This window comes from Hemiscyllium ocellatum, chromosome 9 (genome assembly GCF_020745735.1).
Source record: "Hemiscyllium ocellatum isolate sHemOce1 chromosome 9, sHemOce1.pat.X.cur, whole genome shotgun sequence".
Lineage (NCBI taxonomy): Eukaryota > Metazoa > Chordata > Chondrichthyes > Orectolobiformes > Hemiscylliidae > Hemiscyllium > Hemiscyllium ocellatum.
In genome coordinates, this window is record NC_083409.1 from 49890845 (window position 1) to 49918122 (window position 27278).

Genomic DNA, 27278 nt, shown 5'->3' on the forward strand with positions numbered 1-27278 from the left:
ATGACATGGCCCGATGCCAGAAACTACTGCCAACATTTCTTCACTGACCTCGTTGCAAGTCAGAACCACGAAGAAAGTGACCATCTGAATACGGTGATACCGAGGAACCCAACGTACTACTGGATTGGAATAAGAAAGATTAATAATGTTTGGACCTGGGTTGGAACTAACAAAACACTGGATGAAGAGGCAGAAAACTGGGCTGCAGGTGAACCAACTCCTGGTGCTGAAGATTGTGTAGAAATTTATATAAAGAAAGCAACAGATGCAGGGAGGTGGAATAATGATCCCTGTAAAAAAAAGAAGCGTGCAATATGTTATTTAGGTAAGATCAAACCTTATGCATTCATCAGAGCCTGCTGATGTCAATACTGAATTCACTCTAAAAATTAGGGAGATGTGAAGGAGTTCCTACTCTGTTGTCTGATAGGCAATTCATTTTCAACTTTAATCTTCAAAGTTCTCTGTCTCTGACCCAGTTTGATTTGCCAATATTGATAAAGTCAAAGCTATTTAGAGCATTCCTTTTCTCATGAAGCTTTATGACTGTGGTGTAAAGAAGGCACATGCCACACTCTAACTCACCACTTTATTAAGCTGGAGAACTTCACTCAAACAGCAACTGCATTGCCTCACTTCATTGTGAACATTCAGTGGATGCAGGTGTGCACCAGAGTCACATTGCAACAATTATCAATAAGAAACATTGAGTCAGACAGGCACCATAGCACTGATTGGGGTTTTTTTTGCTATTATTTATTTGTCTATAATGGTGTGAAACACCAGCTTCAAATCCCTGCAACGTCTGCCCTCACACCTCATTCTCCTTCCTGCAATAATTTCCTGCATCAGTTTGTTGGAACATGACGACCACTTCCCATCTTAACTCACCTCTTTTAGGTTTCAGTGTCAGCTACAGATTTTGGTCCTAATGCAAAATCTTCCATTGACATAGGTTTCATTTTTTTAAAAGACTAAAATATCGCATTACCAATTTTGCTGCTTACTAATGTCTGTTTAAATAACTAATGAACCAGAATCTGCAGCAGTAGTAACAGCGAGGCTGTCAGCCTCACTATGAGTACTGAGTAAAACTGACAGCAGTAACTGGGATCAGCGATGTGGAAATCTGGAAGCCATTGTCAGTGATCTTCTGCTCTTCCACAGTCAAAACATGTGACATGAGAAAAACAATACACAATAGACAATAGGTGCAGGAGTAGGCCATTCAGCCCTTCGAGCCTGCACCACCATTCATTATGATCATGGCTGATCATCCACAGTCATTATCCTGTTCCTGCCTTATCCCCATAACCCTTGATTCCACGATCTTTAAGAGCTCTATCCATCTCTTTCTTGAAAGTATCCAGAGACTTGGCCTCCATTACCTTCTGGGGCAGAGCATTCCATACATCCATCACTCTCTGGGTGAAGAAGTTTCTCCTCAACTCTGTTCTAAATGGTCTACCCCGTATTTTTAAACTGTGTCCTCTGGTTCGGGACTCACCTATCATGCTTCCTGCCACCAGAGTGTCCAATCCTTTAATAATCTTACATGCTTCAATCTGATCCTCTCTCATCCTTCTAAACTCAAGTGTATACAAACCCAGTCGCTCCAATCTTTCAATATATGATAGTCTCGCCATTCTGGGAATTGACCTCGTGAACCTACACTGTACTCTCTAAATAGCCAGAATGTCCTTCTCAAATTTGAAGACCAAAACTGCACACAACTGCGGTCTCACCAGGGCCCTGTACAGCTACAAACGGACCTCTTTGCTCCTATACTCAACTTCTCTTGTTATGAAGGCCAGCATGCCATGAGCTTTCTTCACTGCCTGCTGTACCTGCATGCTTGCTTTCATTGACTAATGTACAAGAACACCTAGATCTCATTGTACTTCCCCTTTACCTAACTTGACTCCATTTAGATAGTAATTTGCCTTCCTGTTCATGCCACCAAAGTGGATAACCACACTTTTATCCACATTAAACTGCATCTGCCATGCATCCATCCACTCACCAAGCCTGTCCAAGTCACCCTGTATTCTCATAACATCCTCCTCACATTTCACCCTGCCACCCAGCTTTGTGTCATCAGCAAATTTGCTCATATTACTTTTAATACCATCATCTATATCATTAATGTATATTGTAAACCACTGCAGGCCCAGCACCGAACTTTGTGGTACCCCACTAGTCATCACCTGCCATTCCGAAAGGGACCCGTTTATTACTTCTCTTTGTTTCCTGTCAGCCAGCCAATTTTCAGTCCAAGTCAGTATTTCGCCCCCAATACCATGTGCCCTAATTTTGCTCACTAATTCCTATGTAGGATGTTATCAAATGTTTTCTGAAAGTTCAGGTACACTAAATGCACTGGCTCTCCCTTGTCCATCTTCAAAGTTATATCCTTAAAAAATTCCAGAAGATTCGTGAAGCACGATTCCCCCTTCATAAATCCACACTGACTCTGACCTATCCTGTTACTGCTATCCAAATGAGTCGTAATTTCAACTTTTATACTCCAGGATCGCAGGCAGCACGGTGGCTCAGTGGTTAGCACTGCTGCCTCACAGCACTAGGGTCCCAGGTTCGATTCCAGCCTCGGGTGACTGTCTGTGTGGAGTTTGCACATTCTCTCTGTGTCTGTGTGGGTTTGCTCCAGGTGCTCCAGTTTCTCCCACAGTCCAAAGATGTGCAGGTCAGATGAATTGGCCATGCTAAATTGACCATAGTGTTAGGTGCAATAGTCGGAGGGAAATGGGTCTGGGTGGGTTACTCTTCGGTGGTAAGTTTGAACTGGTTGGACCGAAGGGCCTGTTTCCACATTGTAGGAAATCTAATCTAGTCTTTCCCATCACTGACATCAGGCTAACTGGTCTATAATTCCCTGTCTTCTCTCTCCCTCCTTTCTTGAAATGTGGGACAACATTAGCCACCCTCCAATCCACAGGAACTGATCCTGAATCTATAGAACATTGGAAAATGATTACCAATGTGTCCACAATTTCTAGAGCCACCTCCTTCAGTACCCTGGGATGCAGACCATCAGGTCCCGGGGGCTTATCAGCCTTCAGACCTAACAGTCTATCCAACATCATTTCCTGCCTAATATAAATTCTCTTCAGTTCATCCGTTACCCTCGGTCCTTCAGCCACTATTACTTCTGGGAGATTGCTTGTGTCTTCCCCAGTGAAGACAGATCCAAAGTACCTATTCAACTTTTCTGCCATTTCCTTGTTCCCCATAATAAATTCACCCGTTTCTGTCTTCAAGAGCCCAATTTTAATCTTAACCATTTATTTTCTTTTCACATACCTAAAATGCTTTTACTATCCTCCTTTATATTTTTGGCCAGTTTGCCTTTGTACATCATGTTTTCTTTGCGTATTGCCTTTTTAGTTATCCTCTGTTGCTCTTTAAATGTTTCCCAGTCCTCCAATTTCCCACTCATCTTTGCTATCTTATACTTCTCTTTTATCTTTATACAGTCTTTAATTTCCCTCATCAGCCACGACCATCCCTGCCTCCCCTTAGGATCTTTCTTCCTCTTTGGAATAAACTGATCTGCATTATATCCACAAATACCTGCCATTGTTGTTCCACTGCCATCCCTGTTAGGGTATTGAATCATTGAACTCTGGCCAGCTCCTCCCTCATAGCTCCATAGTTCCCTTTGTTCAACTACAATACTGACACTTCCGATTCTCCCTTCTTCCTCTCAAATTGCAGATTAAAACTTTTCATATTATGGTCACTACCTCCTAATGGTTCCTTTACTTCAAGGTCCCTGATCAAATCTGGTTCATTCCACAACATCAGATCCTGAATTGCCTTCTCTCTGGTAGGCTCCAGTACCAGCTGTTCTAAGAATCCATCTTGGAAGCACTCCACAAACTCCCTTTCTTGGGGTCCAGTACCATCCTGATTCTCCCTGTCTACTTGCAAGTTGAAATCTCCCATGACAACTGTAGTAATGCTTTTGCGACAGGCCAATTTCAACTCTTTATTCAACTTACACACTATATCCAGACTACTGTTTGGGAACCTTTAGATAACTCCCATTAGGGTCTTTCTACCCTTAGAATTTCTCAGCTCTATCCATACTGACTCTCTATCTCCTGATTCTATGTCCTCCCCTCGCAAGGGACTGAATATCATTCCTCACCAACAGGGCTACCCCACCCGCTCTGCCCATCAGTCTGTCCTATCGATGGCACGTATAGCCTTGAATATTCATTGCCCAGGCCCTGTCCACTTAAAGCCATGCCTCAGTTATCCCCATAACATCGTACCTGTCAACTTCCAACTGAGCCTCAGCTCATCCACCTTATTTCTTATGCTTTGTGAATTCATATATAATATTTTTAACTACTCCCCTCACCCTTCCTATCAATCCCTATTTCACTCGACCATACTGTATGATTCCTTCTTAAGTTTTGATTCTGTTTCTTTCTTAGCTTCTCTTATTCTCAGTTTCCCTTTAACTTCCTTCTTAAATTTCCAGATTATTTGCTCCCCCCCCCCAACACTTCTTAGTTGAAGCACACCTGTGTTGCAGTCGCATATCAGGATGAAGGGCTTATGCCCGAAATGTCAATTCTGCTGCTCCTCAGATGCTGCCTGACCTGCTGGGCTATTCTAATGTCACACCTTTTGACTCTGATCTCCAGTATCTACAGTCCTCACTTTCTCTCTGCTCTTCCACAGCGTACAATGTTGTAGTCTTCATAGATGGAATCTTCATAAAAGAATCACTAGCTAATTTCAACTATGTGCACACTCATTCTCACCAAACAAATGAGTGAAAATGCGAAACCTGCTTTAATCACGAGTAACTACATTTTAATGATGTACTAAGTCATAAATATTTCTGCATAGCTGCTCTGGTCTATAAAAACTAACTTTAAATGTGTGCAGTAACAATCATTCAAAACTAAAGTTTTTTGCAAGTTTTGATCTGTTATTTACATTCTCCTTTAGGTCCACATTTATATGCCAATTATTTTTGTATTTTACATAATGATTTAAAGGTGATTTACATAAGTTTTTTTTGTTATCTGTTTTGCTGTCTGTGACAACTGATTGATAAGCAGACCTACTGCCTTTCCTTAGATAGAAGCAACTGATCCCTCTGGGGAGTGTTAAACTGGAATTGATATCAGAAATTAGCAAATCTACCTTCTGGACCCCACTTATCTTTGTCAGCAGCTTTTGCAGAGGTCAGTAACAAGCAGAGTCTGTTTCTGTGTATTGGATCATTGGAATGCAGTGAACAGATGAGAAAAGTTTGTGGAATGAAGGAGAATGGACCTATAGAAGAGCTAACCACATTGCTGTCATTAATGGAAAATAAAGGCAAGAATGCTTTATGGGTCAGTATTCCATCTTACCTGAATTTCCTCTGTCCTCTGTCACTGGGGATCGAATAAAAACTAGTACAGAAGAAAGAAAATCTGCCCCACGATGTCCTTCAATTGGCACAACTCATAATTTGTAGCAGAAACTCTTGTTAATCACTTGGTGTTCTCATTTCAGTAGGGAGTTCATGGCATGTGTGTTTAATAGAGTGATGAGATTTAGCAATAACACCTTAAATCAGGTATCGATTGATTGTGAAAAATACACCCTCTGAAAACTAGCTCATCCTGCCAAACTTGGCTCTATGGTGACAGTTCCTTCATCTGTTATTGCAAATCATAGAATCCCTACAGTGTGGAAACAGGCCATTTGGCCCAACTAATCCACAGCAACCCTCTGAAGAGTAACGAACCCAGACCTATTCCCTACCCTATTACTCTACAGTTCCCCTGACTAATGCACCTACACATCCCTGAACACTGTAGGCAATTTAGCATGGCCAATTCACCTAACCTGCACATCTTAACTGTAAGAGGAAACTGGAGCACCTGGAGGAAACCCACGCAGACACAGGAAGAATGTGCACACTCCACACAGACAGTCGCCCAAGGTTGGAATCAAACACGGATCCCTGGCACTGCAAGGCAGCAGTGCTAACTACTGAGCCACTGTGCCGTTTAACTTGGAGTTGTAGAATCATAGTGTTGTACAGCTTGGAAATAGATCCTTTGGTCCAACCAGCCTATGCCTAACATATGTCCCAACTAAACTAGTCCCTCCTCCCTGTTCCTATTCATGTACAGACTAAGTGTCTTTTAAACTGTGCCTGCAACTTCCACCCTCTGTGTAAACAATTTGCCCCTTGTGTCTTTTTTAAATCTCTCTCCTTTCACCTTAATAAAATATGTCCCCATTCTAGGGAAAAGACACCTACCATTTACTCTATCCATACCAATCTCTATAATGCCACCTCTCAATCTCCTGGATTCCATTGAATAAAATCCTAGCCTATCCACCCTTTCTTAATAACTCACCCTTCCATACCTGGCAACTTCTTGGTAAATCTCTTCGAAAGCCTCTCCAGCTTAATAATGTCCTTCCTATAACTGGGTGACCAGAACTGGACACAGCATTCCAGAAGAGCCCCCACCAATGTCCTGAACAACCTCAACATGACTTTCCAACTCTTATACTCAAAGCAATGAAGGAAAGCATGCTATATGCCTTTTAAACCACCCTGTCTATATGCGACACAAACTTCAGAGAGTTATGTACCTGAATTCCTAGGTTCCTCTTTTCTATAACAGCACCCAAGGCCCTATTTTCAATTGTATAAGTCCTGCCCTATTTGTTGTACCAAAACCTTGCATCCAAACTGAACTCCATCTGTCATTTTCAGCCCATTGACCCATTTGATCAAGATCCCTTTATAATCTTAGGAAACCTCCTTCACTGTCGACTATGCCTGATGAAGGGCTTATGCCCGAAACTTCGAATTTCCTGCTCCTTGGATGCTGCCTGACCTGCTGCGCTTTTCCAGCAACACATTTTCAGCTCTGTCTACTATGCCACCAATTTTGGAGTCATCTGCAAACTTTCTAACCATGTCTTCTATATTCTCATCCAAATCATTTATATAAATGACAAACAAAAGAGAATCTAGAACCGATCCCTGTGGAACTCTGCCGGTCACAGGCTTCCAGTTTGAAAAGCAACCTTCTACTTCTTCTTTCTGTCTCTTGCCTTATGATTTGATGGCTTAAAAATAATACCTTTACACATATATTTCTAAACTGCACAATCACCTACACCACAGCACTGTTAGAACGATGCCAGAATGGAGGGAGATGTCAACGAAATAAACAGATACTAAATCATAAATGAAATATTAAAATCACAAAAATGAGAGAGCGATTTCTGGAGCTTTTGAGTAAATTAAAACAGCGATTGATTTTTCACATCTTTTCTCCTTCTGTTACCAGGATTGCTACTCTGGGAAAACCTAAATTTACAACAGGATGCACTGACTCAGCTGCTTTGAAAGATTTTAAAACATTTACTTTGTTCCTGCACAACAAGCATCATTTGCCACTTCAAAATTAATAAACGGGCTGCAATTGTGAATGGAATTGTCTACTTCAGTCAAACCAAATTCGGTGTTCACTTCCGTTGTGTGTTAATCAAACTATGGTCACAAGTGCCATTTCAATTTCTTTTCATAATTCCAACCTTTTTTTTGAGTTCTAACAAGTTACTGATTTAGGAAGTGACCTTTGGAAATTTAATGTCCTCTGGTATGAGCATGTTAATGGCACACTGTAAAATAACTTTCTGTGTTCTTCAAAACTCTAATAAGATAAAGGGAGAGTGACTACATTAAAATGTAAATAATTTTAAAAATATATTTGCACAATTGGAAGGAATTAATTTTTCTTCAGCTAATCATTGCCTTCGAGATTCATCTTCTTCAAATCTTAAACATTGGTAACCACCCACATAAGAAATGGTAATTAATTAGATTTACACTGAAATGCAGACAAAATTAAATTCTCACCGTTCCACCAATAACTGCGTATAAGACGTATATTCTCCTGATCATAAAGAGGTTTCTGGGTTTGTGTTGTTTTCTTTAATAGGAGCATGCAAGCCTACTTCATGCAGTGGACGTGGAGAATGTGTGGAAACTATTGGAAATTACAAATGTAAATGCAATGAAGGATTCCATGGTCCAGAATGTGAATTCGGTAAGAGTGCCCTAAAACCAAACGCAAAGGACTTAAACTAGAAAGGTTGGAACAGCAAGCACATTCTCATTAGAAATTAAAAGACTCTATCCAGAATTGAAAGTAGGCAGTCTATGTGATGGAAAAGACTCAGAGCATACTTTAAGTTGTGAGTAATTTGTTTTAGTCTTAGCCAGAGCTACGTTATCATCTCATAACATGATAATCAATGTTGTGTTCTTGTCACTAATGTGGACACTTCAATTAACACTTAGCAAGAGGTCTAGTCAGGCAAAGCTGACTCCATGCTGTGAAGCAATATTAATAAATGAATAAATATAAAATAATTATTCTCTTTATGATTAGCAATAGAACAGATCTCCAATTTTTTACATACGTCCAATTTCTCAGGGAAGCATTTAACTGTAGGTCATCATGGTAATCATTAATTACATAATAATTCAGAAATTATTCCAATTCCCCCTGTGCAGTTGAACAGTGTATCACCCTCAATGTTCCTGACCAAGCAACGATGAGCTGCACCCATCCTAATGGAAACTTCAGCTTCAACTCTACATGTGACTTCCACTGTGCTGCAGGGTTTACACTGCAGGGCCCACAGAGGCTCCAGTGTAATGCAACAGGAATGTGGACAGCGATGACCCCCCACTGTGAAGGTATGCACTCAAATAAGATCCACTAACAGAAAGAGAACATTTAGAAGCAGGTTTGAGAACATCAATCATATAATTTCATTATTTTTGCATTTGTTTACCTACATCAAATTTCTTATTATTTGATTTTAGCAGTAAAATGTGAAAGTCTGGAAACTCCTGAGCATGGATTTTTGAACTGCATGCATCCCTTTGAGTTTGTCAGTTACAGCTCTTCATGTGAGTTTAGCTGTGATAAGGGGTTTGAGCTTATTGGAGCAGTCAGATTACTGTGTGGAACCTCCGGACAATGGACAGGGCACGAACCCAACTGTAAAGGTACAATCAGTGAAAAGCAATACTGGAAAAATAATGACAGATGGATGATTGTCTGACCTGACTAACTTAATTTAATATATATGTACCTGACGTGTATTCTTCAGTTATACAGTGTAGAAATCTTCAGATTATTGGACAATTGATGAATTGCACATATCCCTTTGGAGAATTCAAATACAACTCAACATGCCACTTTAGCTGCACTGAAGGATTTGATCTTTATGGATCTGATAAGTTGGAGTGTGGAGCTTCTGGGAACTGGACAGCAGAACACCCTACGTGTGAAGGTACATACAATGCTGAACCATAATACAGAACAAAAATCACCTATGGTTTTATATTAGTTTATCATTCATTTTTGCAAATCTGCATTGAACTCTAAACTTTATGGTTCAATGCAAGGTGTGGACTCGCAGCTTGTTCAGGATAAGGACTGATGAACTGTTCCCATCAGAACAGAGATTTCATTTACAACTCCAAGCCATCTTATTTCAAAGATCTGATCCTTATAGATCAGGTTCCATTATGGAGCTTCTGAATAATGCTTAGAAAGCATGCTCCATCTGCAAAGGTATCAAGTTGCTCCCCGGACTCCAGGAAGTGGGGTCATTAACCAGAAAGGCGACTGGAGTCAGCAGACACAATCATTTCCGTAGAATCAGATCTTTTAGGTAAAGAATCTTAATGATGTAGGAATGGAATCTTTCTTCAACTTGCAACTAGAGCTAGTCTTTCCTCTTCAGTTCCTGGCTTTATTGAATCCACATGATTTTAAGTGGCACTAATAATAGATGGTACATTGTGCATTTAAACAGTAGGAGGTGCTCTCCTAAGTTTAAACAAAAGCAAAATCTTGGCTAGCAAAGGAGAGGCACCTTAGAGTACTCATTATTAACACTGTTATGAACATTTACATAAAAATACAAATCAGGAGATGTTGGCCCTCAAGCCCACTCCACCAATCGATTAGATTGTCGCTGATATGACTTTGACCTCAAATCCACAATCCCCCCCTACTTCTGACAGCTGTTCAACACCTTGTTTAACAAGAATGTACTAAACTTTTGAAAATATTAAAGGACTCTGTTTCCACCACATTTTCAGGAAAAGAGTTCCAAAGACTCATGACTTTCTGGGACAAAATGTTTTGTGTTATCTCAGTTTTAAATAGTCTGATTTTTAAATAGCGACCCTTAGTTGCAGATTCTCTGACAAGAAAGATTCTTTCCATATTAACCCTGTCAAGGCCCCTCAGGGCCTTACAGGTTTCAATCAGGATGTCTTTTACACTTCTACATTCAGCTGTTAGAGGCCTTCCTGTCCAATCTTTCTTTATAAAACTATCTACCCATTCCAGAGATTTGTCTAATAAATCTTCTCTGGACTACCTCCAACACATTTACATCCTTCTTTTAACAATTTCCTGATTTATTGCTGCCTCTGGAATGATATTTGTATCCCTTTTAGCGAATACTAGTGCAAAATATCTGTTTAAATCACCTGTCATTTCTTCATTTTCCATTATTAATTCTCTAGTCTGACTTTCTAGAAGAACAAGTTTGTTAATTCTTTTCTTCTTTAAATATTTATAAAAACTTTTACTGTCCGATTTTAATATGGAGAGGTGATGGCCTAATAGTATTCCCCCTAGATTATTAATGGTCCGAGGTAATGTTCTGGGAGGCCTTGGGTTTGAATCTCAGCAGATGGTGGAATTCAAATTCAATAAAAGGATCTGGAGTTTAGGTGTCTCATGATGACTCTGAAACAATTGCTGGGGGAAGAAGCCCAACTTGTTCTTTAATGTCTTTTATGGAATGAAACTACCATCCTTACCTGTGACTCCACATCCACAGCAATACAGTTAACACTTAACTGCCCTCTGGACAATTAAGGATGGACAATAAATGTGGCAATAGCCACATCCTGTTAATAAAAAAAAGACTTAAAGTCTGGTTGAAGATTTGTAGCTCGGGTGTCCGTTGTTGTGGTTCTGTTCACAGGAGGCTCCAATAGCACTGATGATGTTCCCTAGCCAGGGAACGAAACGTTTGCAGCAAAAACTTCCAGCTCGGCGAACAGAACCACAACAAAAAAAAGACTCGTTATCTTGTACTCTAATTTTTCCTTCATTTTAAAATTTATTCTTTGCTTTCTTTTATATTGTCTAATCTTCATGTTTTGTACAACTATGTGGCTTTTCAATCAGTTTAATACTGCCGCTAACCTTTCTTGTTAAACAAGAATAAAACATCTGTTCCTTGGAGCATATCTATTCTGTGTATCCTGAAATATCCACTTAAATGTTTTGCGTCTCTACTGAGTCACCTGGGAACCTAATTTGCCAGTTTACTTTGGCCAACTCTGCTTTCATATCCTCAGAATTGACCTTAATTGTTAAAAAATAGTCTTTGACCCACTCCTCCCTCCCTCAAACTGAATGTAAAATTTAATCACATTATGGTCACTGCTACCTCAGGCTGCCTTCACAATGAGATCATTGATACAATCCTACATCATTATTCACTACCAGGTTTCATATAACCTTGTCCCTGGTCAATTCAAGAACACGGTGTTCGAATAAACCATCTAAGAAATCATTCTATGAATACTTCATTCAGGTTACCTTTGTCTTCTGATTTTTCCAGTCATTATGCAGATTAAAATATCTCATGTTATTACTACACCTCTCTGATGTAAACTATCATCATTTCTTCCTTTATATCCCACACAGCTGCATGGTTTTTGTTTGTGGCCTGTGTATCACTGAATGTGTGACTTCTTGCTTTTCTCATTTCTATCTAAACTGTTTCCACACCTTAGTTTCCTGAATTGGGTCATTGCTGTCTATTATGCCATTAGCACCATTATCTTATTAAGCCATCCCTTCACTTTTTCATTCATCTCTTTAATCTGATTTGCCCAATATCAATTTGCAAGTGGCTGAAGTAATAGTACAGAGATTACAAGCTTTGAGGATCTGTTTCTTATTTCGATGCCCAGCTCCTCATACTGACCATAGAAAACCTCCTTTGTTGTCCGGCCAATGCAACTGGTCCCTAACTGGATCATGACAAATGGATTCTCTCCTCCTCCCACTCACATTTTGTCTCCAGTCCTGAGCAAATGTCCAGAACTGTGACACAGAGCAGGCAACGCAGTCACCTAGAGTCAATCTCTTTGCTGCAGAGATTATTGTTATACCTTTTGCTATATCATCAACTACTACCACTATGTTCCTTCTTGCTCTCCCCTTTTGAGTGGCTTCCTGTACCATGGACAGTTATCTCATCCACCCTGTAGTCCTCACTCTCAATCAGACAAGCTGAAAGGACCTCAAACCTACTGGATAATTGAAAAGACTGAAGCCTCTGCCCTCTGAGTCCACTTATGCACCTCACTCACAGACACATCCTCCTACGCCTCAACACTGAACAACTCAGATGACACATCATAGTCACGCTGTAGGACATTGATCAGATCCAGAAACGATTTCATGCACGAAGTTTGAGGCTCAATCAGTGAACAAAGTAAAGTGACTTATGGTTCTGTTACGGTGAAAATCTCTCAACATGGAAAATTAGTTCAAGAGAGGAAGCTGGGATTTAGCCAAGGATTTAGAAATCAGATGATTCGAGGTCACAGCACATTATCAAGGTCCTGGTTAAAGTTGGAGCTTAACATATTATTACATCTGTTTTCCAAATGACTGGGATTTCAGTTCTGCTTAGAATGAGTCACACTGGAACTGTGGAGCCAAAATCATAAAAAGGATATTAAATAAGAGCCTGATGAGTGGAATAGTGTAAGCAATAAGTGCATCAGTGGCACAGATCTCCAGTCTATTTATAAGCTCAGTGAAAGGAAGATAATATCAGTTCTGATGATTTACCCCTCTCTCAAGGGATAAGAAGTGATACAGCAACTAAACTTCTGTGGCCAAATCCCAGTGTTAGCACCATTTTCTCAGAAGTAATGTGTCGAAGCCTTGCTGTCCATCAACTTTGGATTAATAGTGCTGTTACTATAACACTGCTTTCCTACACTTATAACATAACTTCTAGGTATTAAACTTTCTTTTGCTGCAGTTCATACTTCAGACAGGATGTGGGAATTACATAAATCTATAGGAGCAACTATTGGACCATCATTAGCTTTTCTTCTATTGTCATTTCTAGTTTGTGCTATTATACGCCAACATAGAAAGGGTAAGATCTTATCATAATCTTTATTATTATTTTGCATGACTTCTGTGATGCTCTGCTTGTTTCGATGTTCTGCAGGCCTTCCACCACTTTGTGTTTAAGTGTGACTTGTGAAGCTTGATGTTTTTCTAGAAATGCTGTCAGATAGTGTGGCCTGAGGAAATGAAGATGGTGGTTCAAGCTGTTTCCTTCTCTTTCTCTTGGTGGTTCCAGTGATATTAGGAAACTAAGGAACCAACAAACAAACTTAGATTCATATTGTGTCCACCACATCATTAGGGTCTTCTAAAGTACTGCACAGGCAACTAATTACTTTAGAACTGTAGTCACATTTGCAACCTGGGAAAACACAGCAGGTTTCTTTTACACCACAAGGTCCTATTGACAATAAATGAGAAAAGGAATGAGATTTTCTATCTTAATGGCAGTGAAGGATGGGCAACAGCTTCTTAAGATGCTGAGTGAACTTCCTACTGTCATCAAAATTGTGCTACAGTATTTTTAGAACAATGAGGTACCCATTGTCATTCCTTATTGTCCTGAAGGTGGTTTCTGAATTGAACTCTGTGGCAAGTAACAACGGGTATAACAATGAGCTAAATGTTAAACATCACTCTGTGCTATACCAATGCATGTCTGGTTAGATTTCTCAAAAACAGCAATAATGAATTTCTGGGAGCAACTGGTCAGCTTGCAGCTGTGAATGCAGAATCTGGAGAAATGTAGTAAGGCACTATAGTGGGGAGGAGATAAAGGGATTATGTAAATTATAAAAGGCCATGGCAAATGTATTAACCGACTTGTCAATTTTCTTTTATAGCAAAACAAGAAAATCTTTCAATCACAATGTAATACTTTAACTCATTACAAGGGTTTACAAATCTGAGCTGCAGAGTCCTCATTCACTGGCCTATCAGAGTGCACAGAGTCTCCCATTCATAATAGGAACAACCCTGTAGGCAGCAGGTGGCTAAATGCCCATGTGTTCTCCCAAAGGAAAAGCCAGTCACTGCTGCCTTCACAGTAACAAAGGCAAGTGAATTAATCCCTTATAGTTTACATTTATTATTTGGAACATTGAAAGGAAATGGGTAAAAATGAAGGAAATTGTTTCTCAAAAGAAAGAAAAGGACTTGCAATTATTTAGAAGCTTTAACAACATTAGGACATCCTTATGTATTTTACACCACAGTAAATACTTCTGAAGCATTGTCACTATTATAACGTCATAAATACAACAGCCATTTGGAGCACAGTCAGTGCCACTAACAGTAATGTTTATTGATGTCAACTGAGCAATAAATGTTGGCTACAACACAACCCCTTAACTATTTTTCAAAATGCTATGGAATCCTTTAGTCCCATCCTAGAGGGCAAATATTTTCTTGGTTTAAAGTCTCATCTTGATCATAACATTGCATCATTCCTTCGGTACCGCAACACAGGAACAGCATACATTCTGCATTAAAGTCTCTAAAGTGAGAGCTAGCTTGCCTTCTAAAAATCACAACTGTTAGGACATCAGCTAAACTATAGCTGGATGGGAAGTTTCTCCTTTAGGTTCAGACATGTTTGCTTTAGTCACCGTTTAATTTGATTTGATTTGCTTTATTCCTAGAGGGATGGAGTTTAAAAATAGGAAGGTTACGCTGCAGCTGTATTGGGTACTGATGAGACCACATCTGGAGTACTGCGTATGGTTTTAGTCTCTTTACTTGATACAGTGTGTACTGACACTGGAGGGGGTGCAGGGAGATTCATTAGGTTGATTCCAGAGTTGAGAGGGTTGATTTATGAGGAGACTGGGACTATACTCATTGGACTTTAGAAGAGTTAGGGGGGATCTTGTAGAACAGATAAAATTATGAAGGGAATAGATAAGATAGAAGCAGGGAGGTTGTTTCCACTGACAGGTGAAACTAGAACTAGGGGGCAGGGCCTCAAAATAAGGGGGAGCAGACTTGACACTGAACTGAGGAGGAATTTCTTCACCCAAAGGGTTATGAATCTGTGTTTTTCCCTACCCAGTGAAGCAGCTGAAGCTACTTCATTGAACATTTTTAAGGCAAAGACTGGTAGATTTTTGAATAGTAAAGGAAATAAAGGTTATGATGAGTGGGCTGGTAAGCAGAGCTGAGCCAACAAAAAAAGATCAGCCGTGATCTTATTGAATGGTGGACTGGGCTCAATGGGCCAGATGGCCTACTCCTGCTCCTATTTCTTTTGTCCTTATTGTTGTCAAATGTACTGCGATACAATGAAAAGTGTTATTTTGCGTGCTATCCAGGCAGATATAAATTGTGTCAGGGTTAGGAAAATAAAGTGCAGTACACAAGCCGTAGAGAAGGTGCAAAGAGAGAGGGATTAACATTAACATTTGCAAGGTCTATTTAAAAGTCTGATAACAGTGGGGAAGAAGCAGTTCTTGAATCTGTTTGTATGTGTATTCAAACTTTCATATCTTCGGCTCATTCAGCATTCAAACATCTTTTGAAACTTAATTTTATATGATTTTCTTACATGAAAGAAAAAAATAAGGAACTGCAGATGCTGAAAATCTGAAACGAAAGCTGAAATTGCTGGAGAAACTCTCCCACAGGTCTGGTAACATCTATGGAGAGAAAGCAGAATCAATAGTTCGAGTCCAGGGACCCTTCTTCGGAACCACTCTGACCAAGTGTCACTAGACCCAAAGCACTGTTGTTTTTTGATATTCCCTTTTACTCTTACTTACTCCTTGAGTAACCACCATATAGAGTCACTTGCTCTCACCCACATTAGATTCTAGCTCAAGTCTAATGTGTCCAAATTGTGCTACTGGTCTTTCTCACTCCTCCAGCTGTCTGCCACTTCATTGATTTTTCCAAGGATATCAAAACCTTGGAATTCCTTGGCTCCTTCAATCTCATTCTATGACTGATACAACTCACACCTCCTGCAGGTTGAGCATTTGTTCAATTACATCTCTTCCCTCTTAGTTTCCACGTCACAGAAGACTTACATGATAGATCTTAAACCACTGATTTGGAAAAACATGACTAATGTCAGCTCATGGCAAATATTCACAGAAAGATTTTACCCCTTCAATTGTGCTTTCAGACTGTGTTGTTGGTTTGTTTAAATACAACTTAGTCTGAGTATATATTTTTTAATACTCAGTTATTCATGGTATGTGAGTACTTATTCTTGGCAAAATCCATCGATGACTGTCCTTGAGAAGGCGTTGTGAAAATTAAGTTGCTTGCTAGGACATTTGAGAAGGCAGTTAAGAGGCAAACATGTTGGAATTCAACTCAAGGGACACATAGGCCAAACCAGTTCCTTCCTCAGAGCAACATTGGTGAAGTAGAGTTTTATAATGACCCAATAGTTTGACGGTCACCATTGCTGATACTAGTTCTTCCTTCTGGATTTATTTAATTGAACGGATTCAACTTCATAAACTGCCGTCGTGGAATTTGAATGCAAATCTCCAGATTATTTTAACACTACACCCCTTATCATAGAAGGACAGTTTATGTATTTTGAAATTTGGAAAGGAACTTCAGAACTATTATGAAGAGAGAATTTTACTCTTGACAATGACGTAGATGTTTGTTATAGACATCATTGTAAAATGATTTTTGAGAAGATTTGTAGCTCAGGTTGATGATAAGTATGTAAGTTAGCTCACTGAACTTGAAGGTTTGTTTTCAGACATTTCATCACCATACTAGGTAACATCATCAGTGAGAGTTTCCGGTGAAGTGCTAGTGGTATGTCCCACCTCTCTATTTATAGTTATTGGTTTCTTAAGGTGGGTGATGTCATTTCTGTTTTTTTTTACAAGGGAAGGCAGATAAGATCTAAATTAATGTGTTTATTGATGGAATTCTGATAGAATGCCATGCCTCTAAGAATTCTCGTGGATGTCTTTGTTTCGCCTGTTCTGAGTTATCCCAGTCAAAGTGGTGTCCTTCTTTGTCTGTATGTATAGAAACTAGTGATAGTGGGTCATGTCTTTTGGTGGCCAGTTGATGTTCATGTATCCTGGTGGCAAGTTTCCGATGTAGAGTTTGCACTTGTACATCAAGTCCGATGTACTTGACGAATTATTTCATCCATTCTCTACAGAAAGTGTAATCTTATTTTCTATTGATACAAACAAAGCAAGTATTAATGATAAGGCGAACACTTTTAGCATTCAAGAGGTTTGAGACGATTCAGGTAGGACAAAGTAGTCCATTTGTTCTACCAACTTAAACATTCTCCCCCTCCAGCAATGACACACAGTAGCTGCAGTATGTACCAACCATCTACAAGATGGATTGCAACAACTCACCACGGTTCCTTTGACAAGACCTTCCAAAGGTATTTGGCCTTCAATACCCAGAAACTTAAAGGTGACAGATGCATGGGAACATCATCTTCAAATCACACACTGTCCAATCAGAATTATATTGCAATTCCTTCACAAAATCCAGGAATTCCCAGTCTGACATTACCCATGCCACACAGACTGCACTGGTTCAAAGCAGCAGCTTCTTTCTCGTCACAATGAGGGCTGAGCTGTAAACATGGCTCACATCCAATAAAAAGAAGTGACACTAACAAAGGCCTCCAGTGTATATATTATAAAAATTAAATAGGAAAGCAGTATGTTCAAGGCCATGATCTATCTCATCCAAGAAATAAACCATTCATATATATGATGCTTTGCGGAAACCCTTTAATTAGAACATATAGGCACAATTCTATTTATTAAACACATATACTCAACAGTAAAGCTTCAAATATTTTATTGCCTCTTACAGAAATGAAGGAAATATGGAAAAAATTCCAGTTTAATCGTCATGTGTTCTGAATTGCAACTAGCATTCAATTGCTCACATTGGTAAAATGAGGATTTAGTAACTTTCAACAACATAAAAGACTGACATGGTCTGACTTGCAGAGAAGCCACTCTTTAAAAAGCAAGACACAATTCTGCAGCAAATCCAGGAAGCAGTCTCTTTCACTCGATTTACTCGAATGATGTTGCAGAAATTGGCAAGCTGTGCAACGGAGATGGAGTGGGTTGCTCCGGAAGATTTATTTCTGCTTGCAAAGATGGAAATCTTGAACAAAACATATCATCTGAGAATCAAGGAAGCCTATAAGGATTTGCAAAAGTAGCACTGATCTAAAGATTCTATCAACAATAAAGCCTGAAAATTCAAGACTTGGTTTCCCTTTAAATTTGAAATTGTATTTTGTAAAAAGAAGTTTGTAATATATTCAAGTGCTTTAGATGTATGAATTCCTGTTCGTATACCTCTTTGTCACAAAGAATATTTCACTCTTTTCTGCCAAATATGTCAAGTGAAGTCAATTCCATATTTTTCAGCTTGGCTCAGATGTTTATTTGAGGTTAGAAATAATGTTTGTTGAAACACAACAGTTAGACAGTACCCAGTCATGCAGGAACAGCTTGCTAAGTAGATCAATCACTCAATGTTAAATCTAAGTGGCGGTTAATGTAGCTTGGACAGAGACAGAAAATGTAAACAGTGAAAAAACTATAATTACTTCTGGGAATCATATGAAAAACATAGAAGTAAGTAGTGTTATGCAGAATACTTTAACTATTTGTAATTCCTTTCATTTGGTTTGCATTTGTAATTCCTAGCATTTTTAATTTTAATAATTAAAATTAGACTAGATTAGACTATGCACAACTAAAATCAGCATGTTTTGATGGTTTATGTTGTCCAACATACTTCTCTTCCATTGCTGTTGTTGTAAACCCCTACAATTCTACTCTTCAAGTATTTATACCATTTCCATTTGAAAACTTGCAGGGTTACATTGTATTTTGCTCAAAAACTGCACGCATACATGTAGAACTCTGAGCTCAAAAACTGCATGAATTCATGCAAAACTCCGTTATCTCACTTTTTAGATTAGAATCAATCTAAACATCAGGTCATAGACAGAGAACACAGGGGGCTAACACCTTCAACATATTGTCTAGCTATCACCCTTGTTAACAGCTAACCCGAGAATGCAACTTGTTAAAAAAAGGTTTTGTGATTAACACATGAAAGAAGTGAAACTATCACGATATTCTAACAGATGAAAGGCTTAACAGACAATCAATTTTTCAATGTATAATTTCAGTTACATCAAACTGTAAATTTTTGCGATAAATTCTGTGTTAGGATTGAGCCCTCCACTACCACCTGATGAAGGAACGACGCTCCGAAAGCTAGTGTGCTTCCAATTAAACCTGTTGGACTATAACCTGGTGTTGTGTGATTTTTAACATTTGAAAACTATTATTGATATTGTTTCCAAATCCATAATTATTTCATGCATGAAAAAGCTTTTCTTGATGTCTCCACCAATTGCTTTTAGACTGTGCAGGCCCTTTAAATTTTCATGCAGCTATATACACAGTAACCTGCACACCTAAAAACAGGAGCAGACCAATTTTCTGCCCTATATTTATAAAGCTCAGGTTCCTACATTAATGTATCCTACCAGTTTCAAACATTCATGTAGCTCTCTCTGATGTTACACATCCTTTAAAACTGCATTATTTTCTCATTAGTCCAATCAAAATGTATCTTACTACACTTTTCTGTGCCAAATTTCCTGTGTGTGTCTGACTATTTCACAACTTGCTTATATCCTCCTATAGAGTCTTTTACACACCTCCACAATGTTTGTTGCACTGCTTAGTTTTGTATTGTACTGTAATTTGAATTTTTAAGGTATATTTAATGTAATAAAGGATCCACAACAAATGCAACACAGACAATTACTGGGTCAGTCTATTCTTTAACATCAGCAAAGTGATGTAAGGGATCCTCAACAGTTCCATCAAGTGGCAATTTACTGATGCTCAGCTTGGGCTCTCCCAGGGCCACTCATTACAGCCTTGGTTCAAACATGGACAAAAACTGAATTCCAGAGGGGAGGTGAGAATGGCAACCCTTGACATCAAGACCATATGTGACAGAGTGTGGCATCAATGATGCCCATCAACATTGGAATCAATGGAAATCAGGGCAGCAAACTCTCCACTAGTTTAATTTATAACCGGTACAAAGGAAGATGCCTGTGGTTTTGGGGGTCAATTGACTCAACCTCAGGACATCACTGCAGTTCCTCAGGATCATGTCCTAGACAAAACTATTCTCATCAATGACCTTCCCTCAATCGTAAGGTTATAAGTAATGTGGATGGTAGAGATCGCAAGTTCAGAAGTTGCTACTGAAGAACGCTGCAGTGCTTTTTGATGATATATGAAATACGAGGGCCAAATGTTGACTGTTGGGCTTGGAGCACATCAGAAGTAACTGTGAAATTGAAGAAAAAATCCATTATTATTCATACTCTGATACCAATGAGAAGTTAAGAATGGGACTAGACAAGCATAGTCCCACCCAGCTGGGCAACAGTGGAGAACCCCTGGAGAAAAAGGAAGATAACAGCACAAAGGTAGAAGGAGTGGAGAGTGTCAAGCTCCTGGGAGTGGTCATCCACAAGCTTTCTTGGACTCTTCATGTGGATACACTGGTTACAAAGGCCCAACAGCATCTCTTCTTCCTCAGGCAGCTTCTTCCTTGCCAACTTTTATAGGTGCGCCATCAAGAGCATTCTGTCTGGATGTATCACTACCTGGTATGGCAACTGTACCATTCAAGATCGGAGATGGTTACAGAGAGTGGTAAACTCGACTCGGATAATCAAAAAGACCAACTTCCTATTTATAGAATCCATCTACCAGGCCCGCTGTCAAGGAAAGGTCGCCAGCATTCTCAAAGATCCATCCCACCCTGGCAATGTTTTTCTACAACCTCTACCATCAGGGAGAAGGTACAGAAGCCTGAATACACGCACCAGCTGGTTTTGAAACTGTTTCCACCCTACTGTTATTAGAATACTGAATGGACTCACAAACCCTTAATATTCACCTGTACCTGTGTTTTTGTTTTTGCCACTGTTTACCTATTATTTACTTAACTATGCAACTTAACTCTGTGATCTACCTATATTGCTCACAAGACAAAGCTTTTCACTGTGCCTCGGTACATATAATAATAAATAAATTCAATTCAATCATAGAATCGTAGAGTTTTAAGACACTTCAGCCCATTTTGTCTATATCAGTCACATGCACCTAACCCTCTAGTCCTATTTTCCAGCATTTGGCCTTTATATGATGGTGTTTAGCAAACTGCTTGTGTCATAATTTACTAGATAAGGGCTTATTTAAGAGAATAGATTAAAATTCAGAATTGTGTGGCAATGAATATGAATAAGAATAAATATTGATGTTTAAATCCATGGATGGTCTCAAACCAACAAACTTTCAGTTAGTGCACTGCTCAATTTGGGAAGGGTGTCTGCAAATTTCAAAATTGTGCCCATAATCCTGAGTCTCAGTTATGTAATGTATATCAGAAACAGCAGTGACTCCGGTAGCTACATCTGCGGAAAACTATTGTATTCAACATACTTAAGTAAAAAGTATACAATTGTGAAAAGGTAAGTGGTAGGTCCAATGACTGGTCAGAATACAAGTGACAAAGAATGGTTAAAAATGTAATCTGATGAAAGGAATTAGAATATGAGCAGAAGCTAGCTAGAAATGTAAAAAAGGATAGGAAGAGATTTTAAGACCATAAGACCATAAGACCATTAAGACATAGGAGTGGAAGTAAGGCCATTCGGCCAATCGAGTCCACTCCGCCATTCAATCATGGCTGATGGGCATTTCAACTCCACTTACCAGCGTTCTCCCCGTAGCCCTACAGGGAGGTATCTAAAAGAGTTAGGAGTATGTCCTCTAGAGCGAAAGAATTGGATGCTAATGGTAGATAAGGAAATGGTGGAACAAATGAATGAAAAAACCCAGAAATAACAGCAAATCTAGAGGCAGAAGAAATAGAGGAACATGGCGACATTACAATCACCATGGCAACAGTACAAAGCAAACTAATGGAGCTGTGGGCTGATGTGTCCTTGAGTACTGATGGACTTCATCCTAAATGTATAAAATAGGTGACTAATGAGGTAGCAGATGTATCAGTGCTAATTTTCTATAAGCTCTTAGGTTCTGGAAAGTAGCAAACATAACTCCTCTATTCAAGAAGGGAGAGAAGCATGGCACTGATAACTATCGGCTAGTCAGCTTGACACCTGTTGTGGTGCAGGTGTTTCAATCAATTTTAAAGGAAATTATAGCTGCTATAGAAAAATTAAAAGTTAATCATGAAAAGTTTTTTTTTGTGAAAGGGTAATCACATTTACCCAATTTATTGGAATTCTTTGAAGGAGTAACTTGCACAGAGTATAAACATGAGCCTGTTTACCTTATGTACTTACATTTTCAGAAGACATTTGACAAGGTGTCACATAAAAGGTAATTCATGGTACAGGAGGAAAATACTAGCATAGGTAGAAGTTTAGTTGGTTGCCAAAAAACAGAGCTTGTATTAATTGGCCTTTTTTCTGATTGGCCATATATAAGTGGGATCCTATATCAGTCTGTGCTGTGGCCTTATCTTTTTATAATTAATATCAATGAGCTCGATGATGGGAGTGAAGACATGGTAGCTAAACTTTCCACAAAGATAAACAGGCATTTATGTCATAAACAGAACAAAACCTATCTATAGTAGTCTGTAACCTTGTTAAATGAGTGGGCAAAAATCAGGGAGATGAAATACGAGAAAATGTAAAATACTTCATTTTTGTCAGAGTCTAAAACAATGAACGATTGCAAAATTCTGAGGTGCAGAGAGATCTGGGTGTTCTAGTGCATAAGTCACAAGAAGTTAGAATACAGCTACAGCAAATAATTAAGGCAATGGAATTCTATCCTTTGTTCAGAGAATTGAGCATGATCATAAAAATGTTGTTTCAGTTAAATAGCATTGGTGAGATTACATCTTGAAAACTGTATGCAATTTCAGTCTTTATTTATGACAGTATGAAAATATGTTAAAGGCAGTTCAGAGAAGGTTTATCCCTTTGATAGCTGAATGAGCACATTGTCTCTTATGGATAAGTTGGACGGCATAGTGGCACAATGGTTAGCACTGTTGCCTCACAGCACCAGAGACCCGCCTCAGGCAACTGACTGTGTGGAGTTTGCACATTCTCCCCGTGTCTGCGTGAGTTTGCTCCAGTTCCCTCCCACAGTCCAAAGATGTGCAGGTCAGGCGAATTGGCTAGGCTAAATTGCCCGTAGTGTTAGGTGAAGGGGTAAATGTACGTGTGGGTTGAACTTCAGTGTGGACTTGTTGGACCTGTTTTAACACTAAGTAATCAAAAAAAATGGGCTGGCTTTCATTAGATCATGGATGTGAGGGGTACTTGATTGAAGTATTCACGATCCTGACAAGGTGGATATGGAATGGTTGCTTCCTCTTGTGGATCTGTCTAGGGGTTACTTTCTCAGGACTGAACTGATTTTTCTTTTCTCTTAAAAGAGTGTATAATTCTAAAACTCTGTCACAAAGCAGTCAAGACAGAGTCATTAAGTATTTTTATAATAGAGAAAAAAGCGAGGACTGCAGATGCTGGAGATCAGCGTCAAAACATGCAGTGCTGGAAAAGCACAGCCGGTCAGGCAGCATCCAAGGAGCAGAAGAGACATTTTGAGTATAAGGGCTTCCTGACATTCCTGATAGTCATAGAAATGTCAGCATGGAAACTGACCCTTCAATCCAACCCATCCATGCCGACCAGATATCCCAACCCAATTTAGTCCCACCTAGCCCATATCCCTTCAAACCCTTCTTATTCATTCACCCAGCCAAATGCCTCATGAACGCTGCAATTATACCAGCCTCCACCACTTCCTCAGGCAGCTCATTCCGTACCCATACCACCCTCTGAGAAAAATGTGCCCCTTAGGTCTCTTTTATATCTTTCCCCTCTCAACTTAAACCTAGGCCCTCTAGTCCTAGACTCCCTGACCCCAGGGAAAAGATTTTGCCCATTTACCCTACCCATGCCCCTCAATTTTGTAAACCTCTACAAGGTCACCCCTCTCCTGCTCCTCAGATTCTGCCCAACTGGCTGCACTTTTCCAGCACCATACTTTTTCTCTATTTTTGTAATTGAAGTGAATAGATTCTTATTAACAAAGGAGTCAAAGTTATCAAGGTGTGCGCAGGAGTGGTCAGGATGTTATGGAAACAGAATTCAAAACACAAGCAGATTCAAAGCATAGGCAGGTCAGTCTTGATCATGTTGCGTGGTGGAGGTTTGAGGGATCAAATGCTCTGCTTCTGCCACAATTTGTATCCTTGCTTACTTGACTTCAATCAGTCGCTCACCACAACTTTGTTTAATTCCTTTCGCAATTTTGCACCTATTCTGTTACAGCCCTTTTATCCAATGGCCTTCAATGTTGCTGACAAGCTATAATATGCATCATATCAAAATGTCCAACATGTAAAATTATATAATGGCTGGATCAACTTTTTTAAAAAAATGAACAGCTTGCATAAACAGTTCAGGAATGAATGGTTAAAAGTTATAATATTTACTCCTTAAGTATTCATTTTCAAATAAATATTTCAGACTCTAAGTAAAAGGGTTCCAAACATTATCTCTGCTTTCTCTCCCCTGATGCTGCCAGACTTCGAGTTTTTCCAGCAATTAGTTTTTGTTTCAGATTTCCAGCATCTGCAGTTCTTAAGTATGTTTTTTTTGTTTAAGAATATCAAGTTTATTTGATAATATGGGGCAGTATGGTGACACAATGGTTAGCACTGCTGCCTCACAGCACCAGGACCTAAGGTTAGATTCCAACCTGGGGCAACTGTGTGGAGTTTGCACATTCTTCCCGTGTCTGCGTGGGTTTCCTCCCACACTTCAAAGATGTGCAGGTTAGGTAAATTGGCCATGCTAAATTGCCCATAGTGTTAGGTGCATTAGTCAGAGGGAAATGGGTCTGGGTGGGTTACTCTTCGGAGGGTCGGTGTGGACTGGTTGGGCCAAACGGCCTGTTTCCAGACTGTAGGGAATTAATTTATTTTGGATGTGTTTAGTAACCAGTCCTAAAATAAATGGAAAAATAGTCAAATGCAAAGCCATGATGTTTCATTTATTTTATTTGTAACTATAGTACAAGTTTAATTTACATTAATGTAAGATTACATTATTTGAGATTACTTAATGTGTTTTACTTAAGTGTTCAAACTCAGTCATTTAATGTTACTTTTACACACCCATCTCTGACACATATGCTAACAAATAACATCAGAAATGTAGCACAGAACCAGCTCATGTCAATAAACACAAAAACAGAAATTGCTGGAGGAACTCAGCTGGTCTGGCAGCATCTCTGGAGACAAAACAGCATTACCATTTCTAACCTCATTTCAGTGTTTCGCAAATCTCCTCCCATTTTTCATCAAAATCTAACATTGCAATATTTTATTTCATTCTGATTCACGTGTTTGTCTTTTCCTTACTATTCAGTTCATGTGGTTGTGAGTTCCACGTTCTTACCACTCTTTGGGAGCGGATGCTTATTCTGAATTTTTGTTTTACTCCATTACACTAAATTAACATCTTTATTTGAGAATATGGACTTTTATGATGAAGGCAACTTCTCTACAGCTTGTACTTTCCATGCATCAGCTGCAGAACTCATGGTCAATACCAGTGTCACTGTATTTTTATTTCAGATCTATATGACCAACTCATACAAACACAGAATTAAGGAAGGTTGCTGAGTGGAAATACTATCACTTTACATCTTTACAGAAATGTCCTTACTATTTCTAATCTACCAAGTCAATTATCAATCATATTTTTTAAACTTGCTCCTAATCAAAACAAACCCTGCATATAAAATATGCGCTTTGTTCTGCCTTATTGTTAATGGTTTATTGTGCCTTTCAACAGGCTAACACATTAATCTGTGAGCCAACTCCATTAGTTAATCCACATCTTTAAAAATTAGCTGCAACACTTCAAATGATCAAGTTTCTCTTGATATACTGTTGCCACCACATTGAATCTGTTCATTATTTTTGATAGAAATTGACCTTGCAGATGAATATGCTTGACCAAACTTTACATCATCCAGTATGGTAGAACAAAAGTGGTAACAGGCTGAAAACTGAATCTGATCTATTGGACTGTTCCCATTCCAATTTGCCCAGGTGCTTTTGTCACTGGCTCATAAGACTGGTCCAGCAGTTTTGCATATTCCAACATGCCAACCAGGATCCTATGATGTACATAGCACCTCAAAGCATAATTTAAATGCCACTAGTGAAGCAAGTAGCAAGTATGGCAGTGCTTCCCAAACTTGCTTCCTGATGTTATCCCTTTTTAATACAGGTAATTCTGCTATAATGAGTGTTTCCTTAATGCAAATTCACCGTAACGCGATTGACAAATTTGGGACACTGCTTCTATCGCACAAACTTCTGAAGCGTGTACTGGTTATAACACGATTGCAGCCTCATTAGTTTAAATGGTGCTGCTGTTCCACAAATTTTCTTATAACACAGGATTGCTCGAGAACTGTACCTCAGACATTATATGTCTACAGTGTGATAGTCTGGTGGGTTGTGAAGTCAACTGCATAAAGAACTAATTATATATGAACTGCTCATGTCATGCAAATGTGGAGCCTAGAAAAAAAGTTGTAATTAGAAGGGGCAGAATGTTTTGCAAAATTAATGATATGCTATTGAAATTGCATCATTCAAAATCATGCTAACTTTCATTTACTGCTCATGTTACGAATCAGAGACAAACAGGACCAAGCCTTTCTACCTCTGTATTGACAACACAGTAAAATTAAAACCTTCAAAGACACTCAAAATTGACCCCAATGGTAGCCAGATGTTTGAATAACCAATTCCAGACTCTGCAAATAATCAATTCCACACACTGACTTATACCTTAATGAAAGACTTAATGATTTATTAACAAAGTAGTAACTTCAGCAGAGCAAATATTAATCAGAGCAATCTAATTGGACTATGCTTTAA

The 27278-nt window shown here is 39.1% G+C and overlaps 1 protein-coding gene across 1 annotated transcript; it reads left to right on the forward strand.

Annotated features, from left to right (window-relative positions):
- On the forward strand, nucleotides 1-26750 carry LOC132818503 (L-selectin-like). The gene is made up of 5 exons (XM_060829563.1): nucleotides 1-325; nucleotides 8001-8108; nucleotides 8579-8764; nucleotides 8894-8980; nucleotides 26620-26750. Exons 1-5 carry the CDS (start codon nucleotides 1-3, stop codon nucleotides 26748-26750), a joined length of 837 nt encoding a protein of 278 aa, XP_060685546.1.
- The last annotated feature ends 528 nt before the right edge of the window (nucleotides 26751-27278 follow it).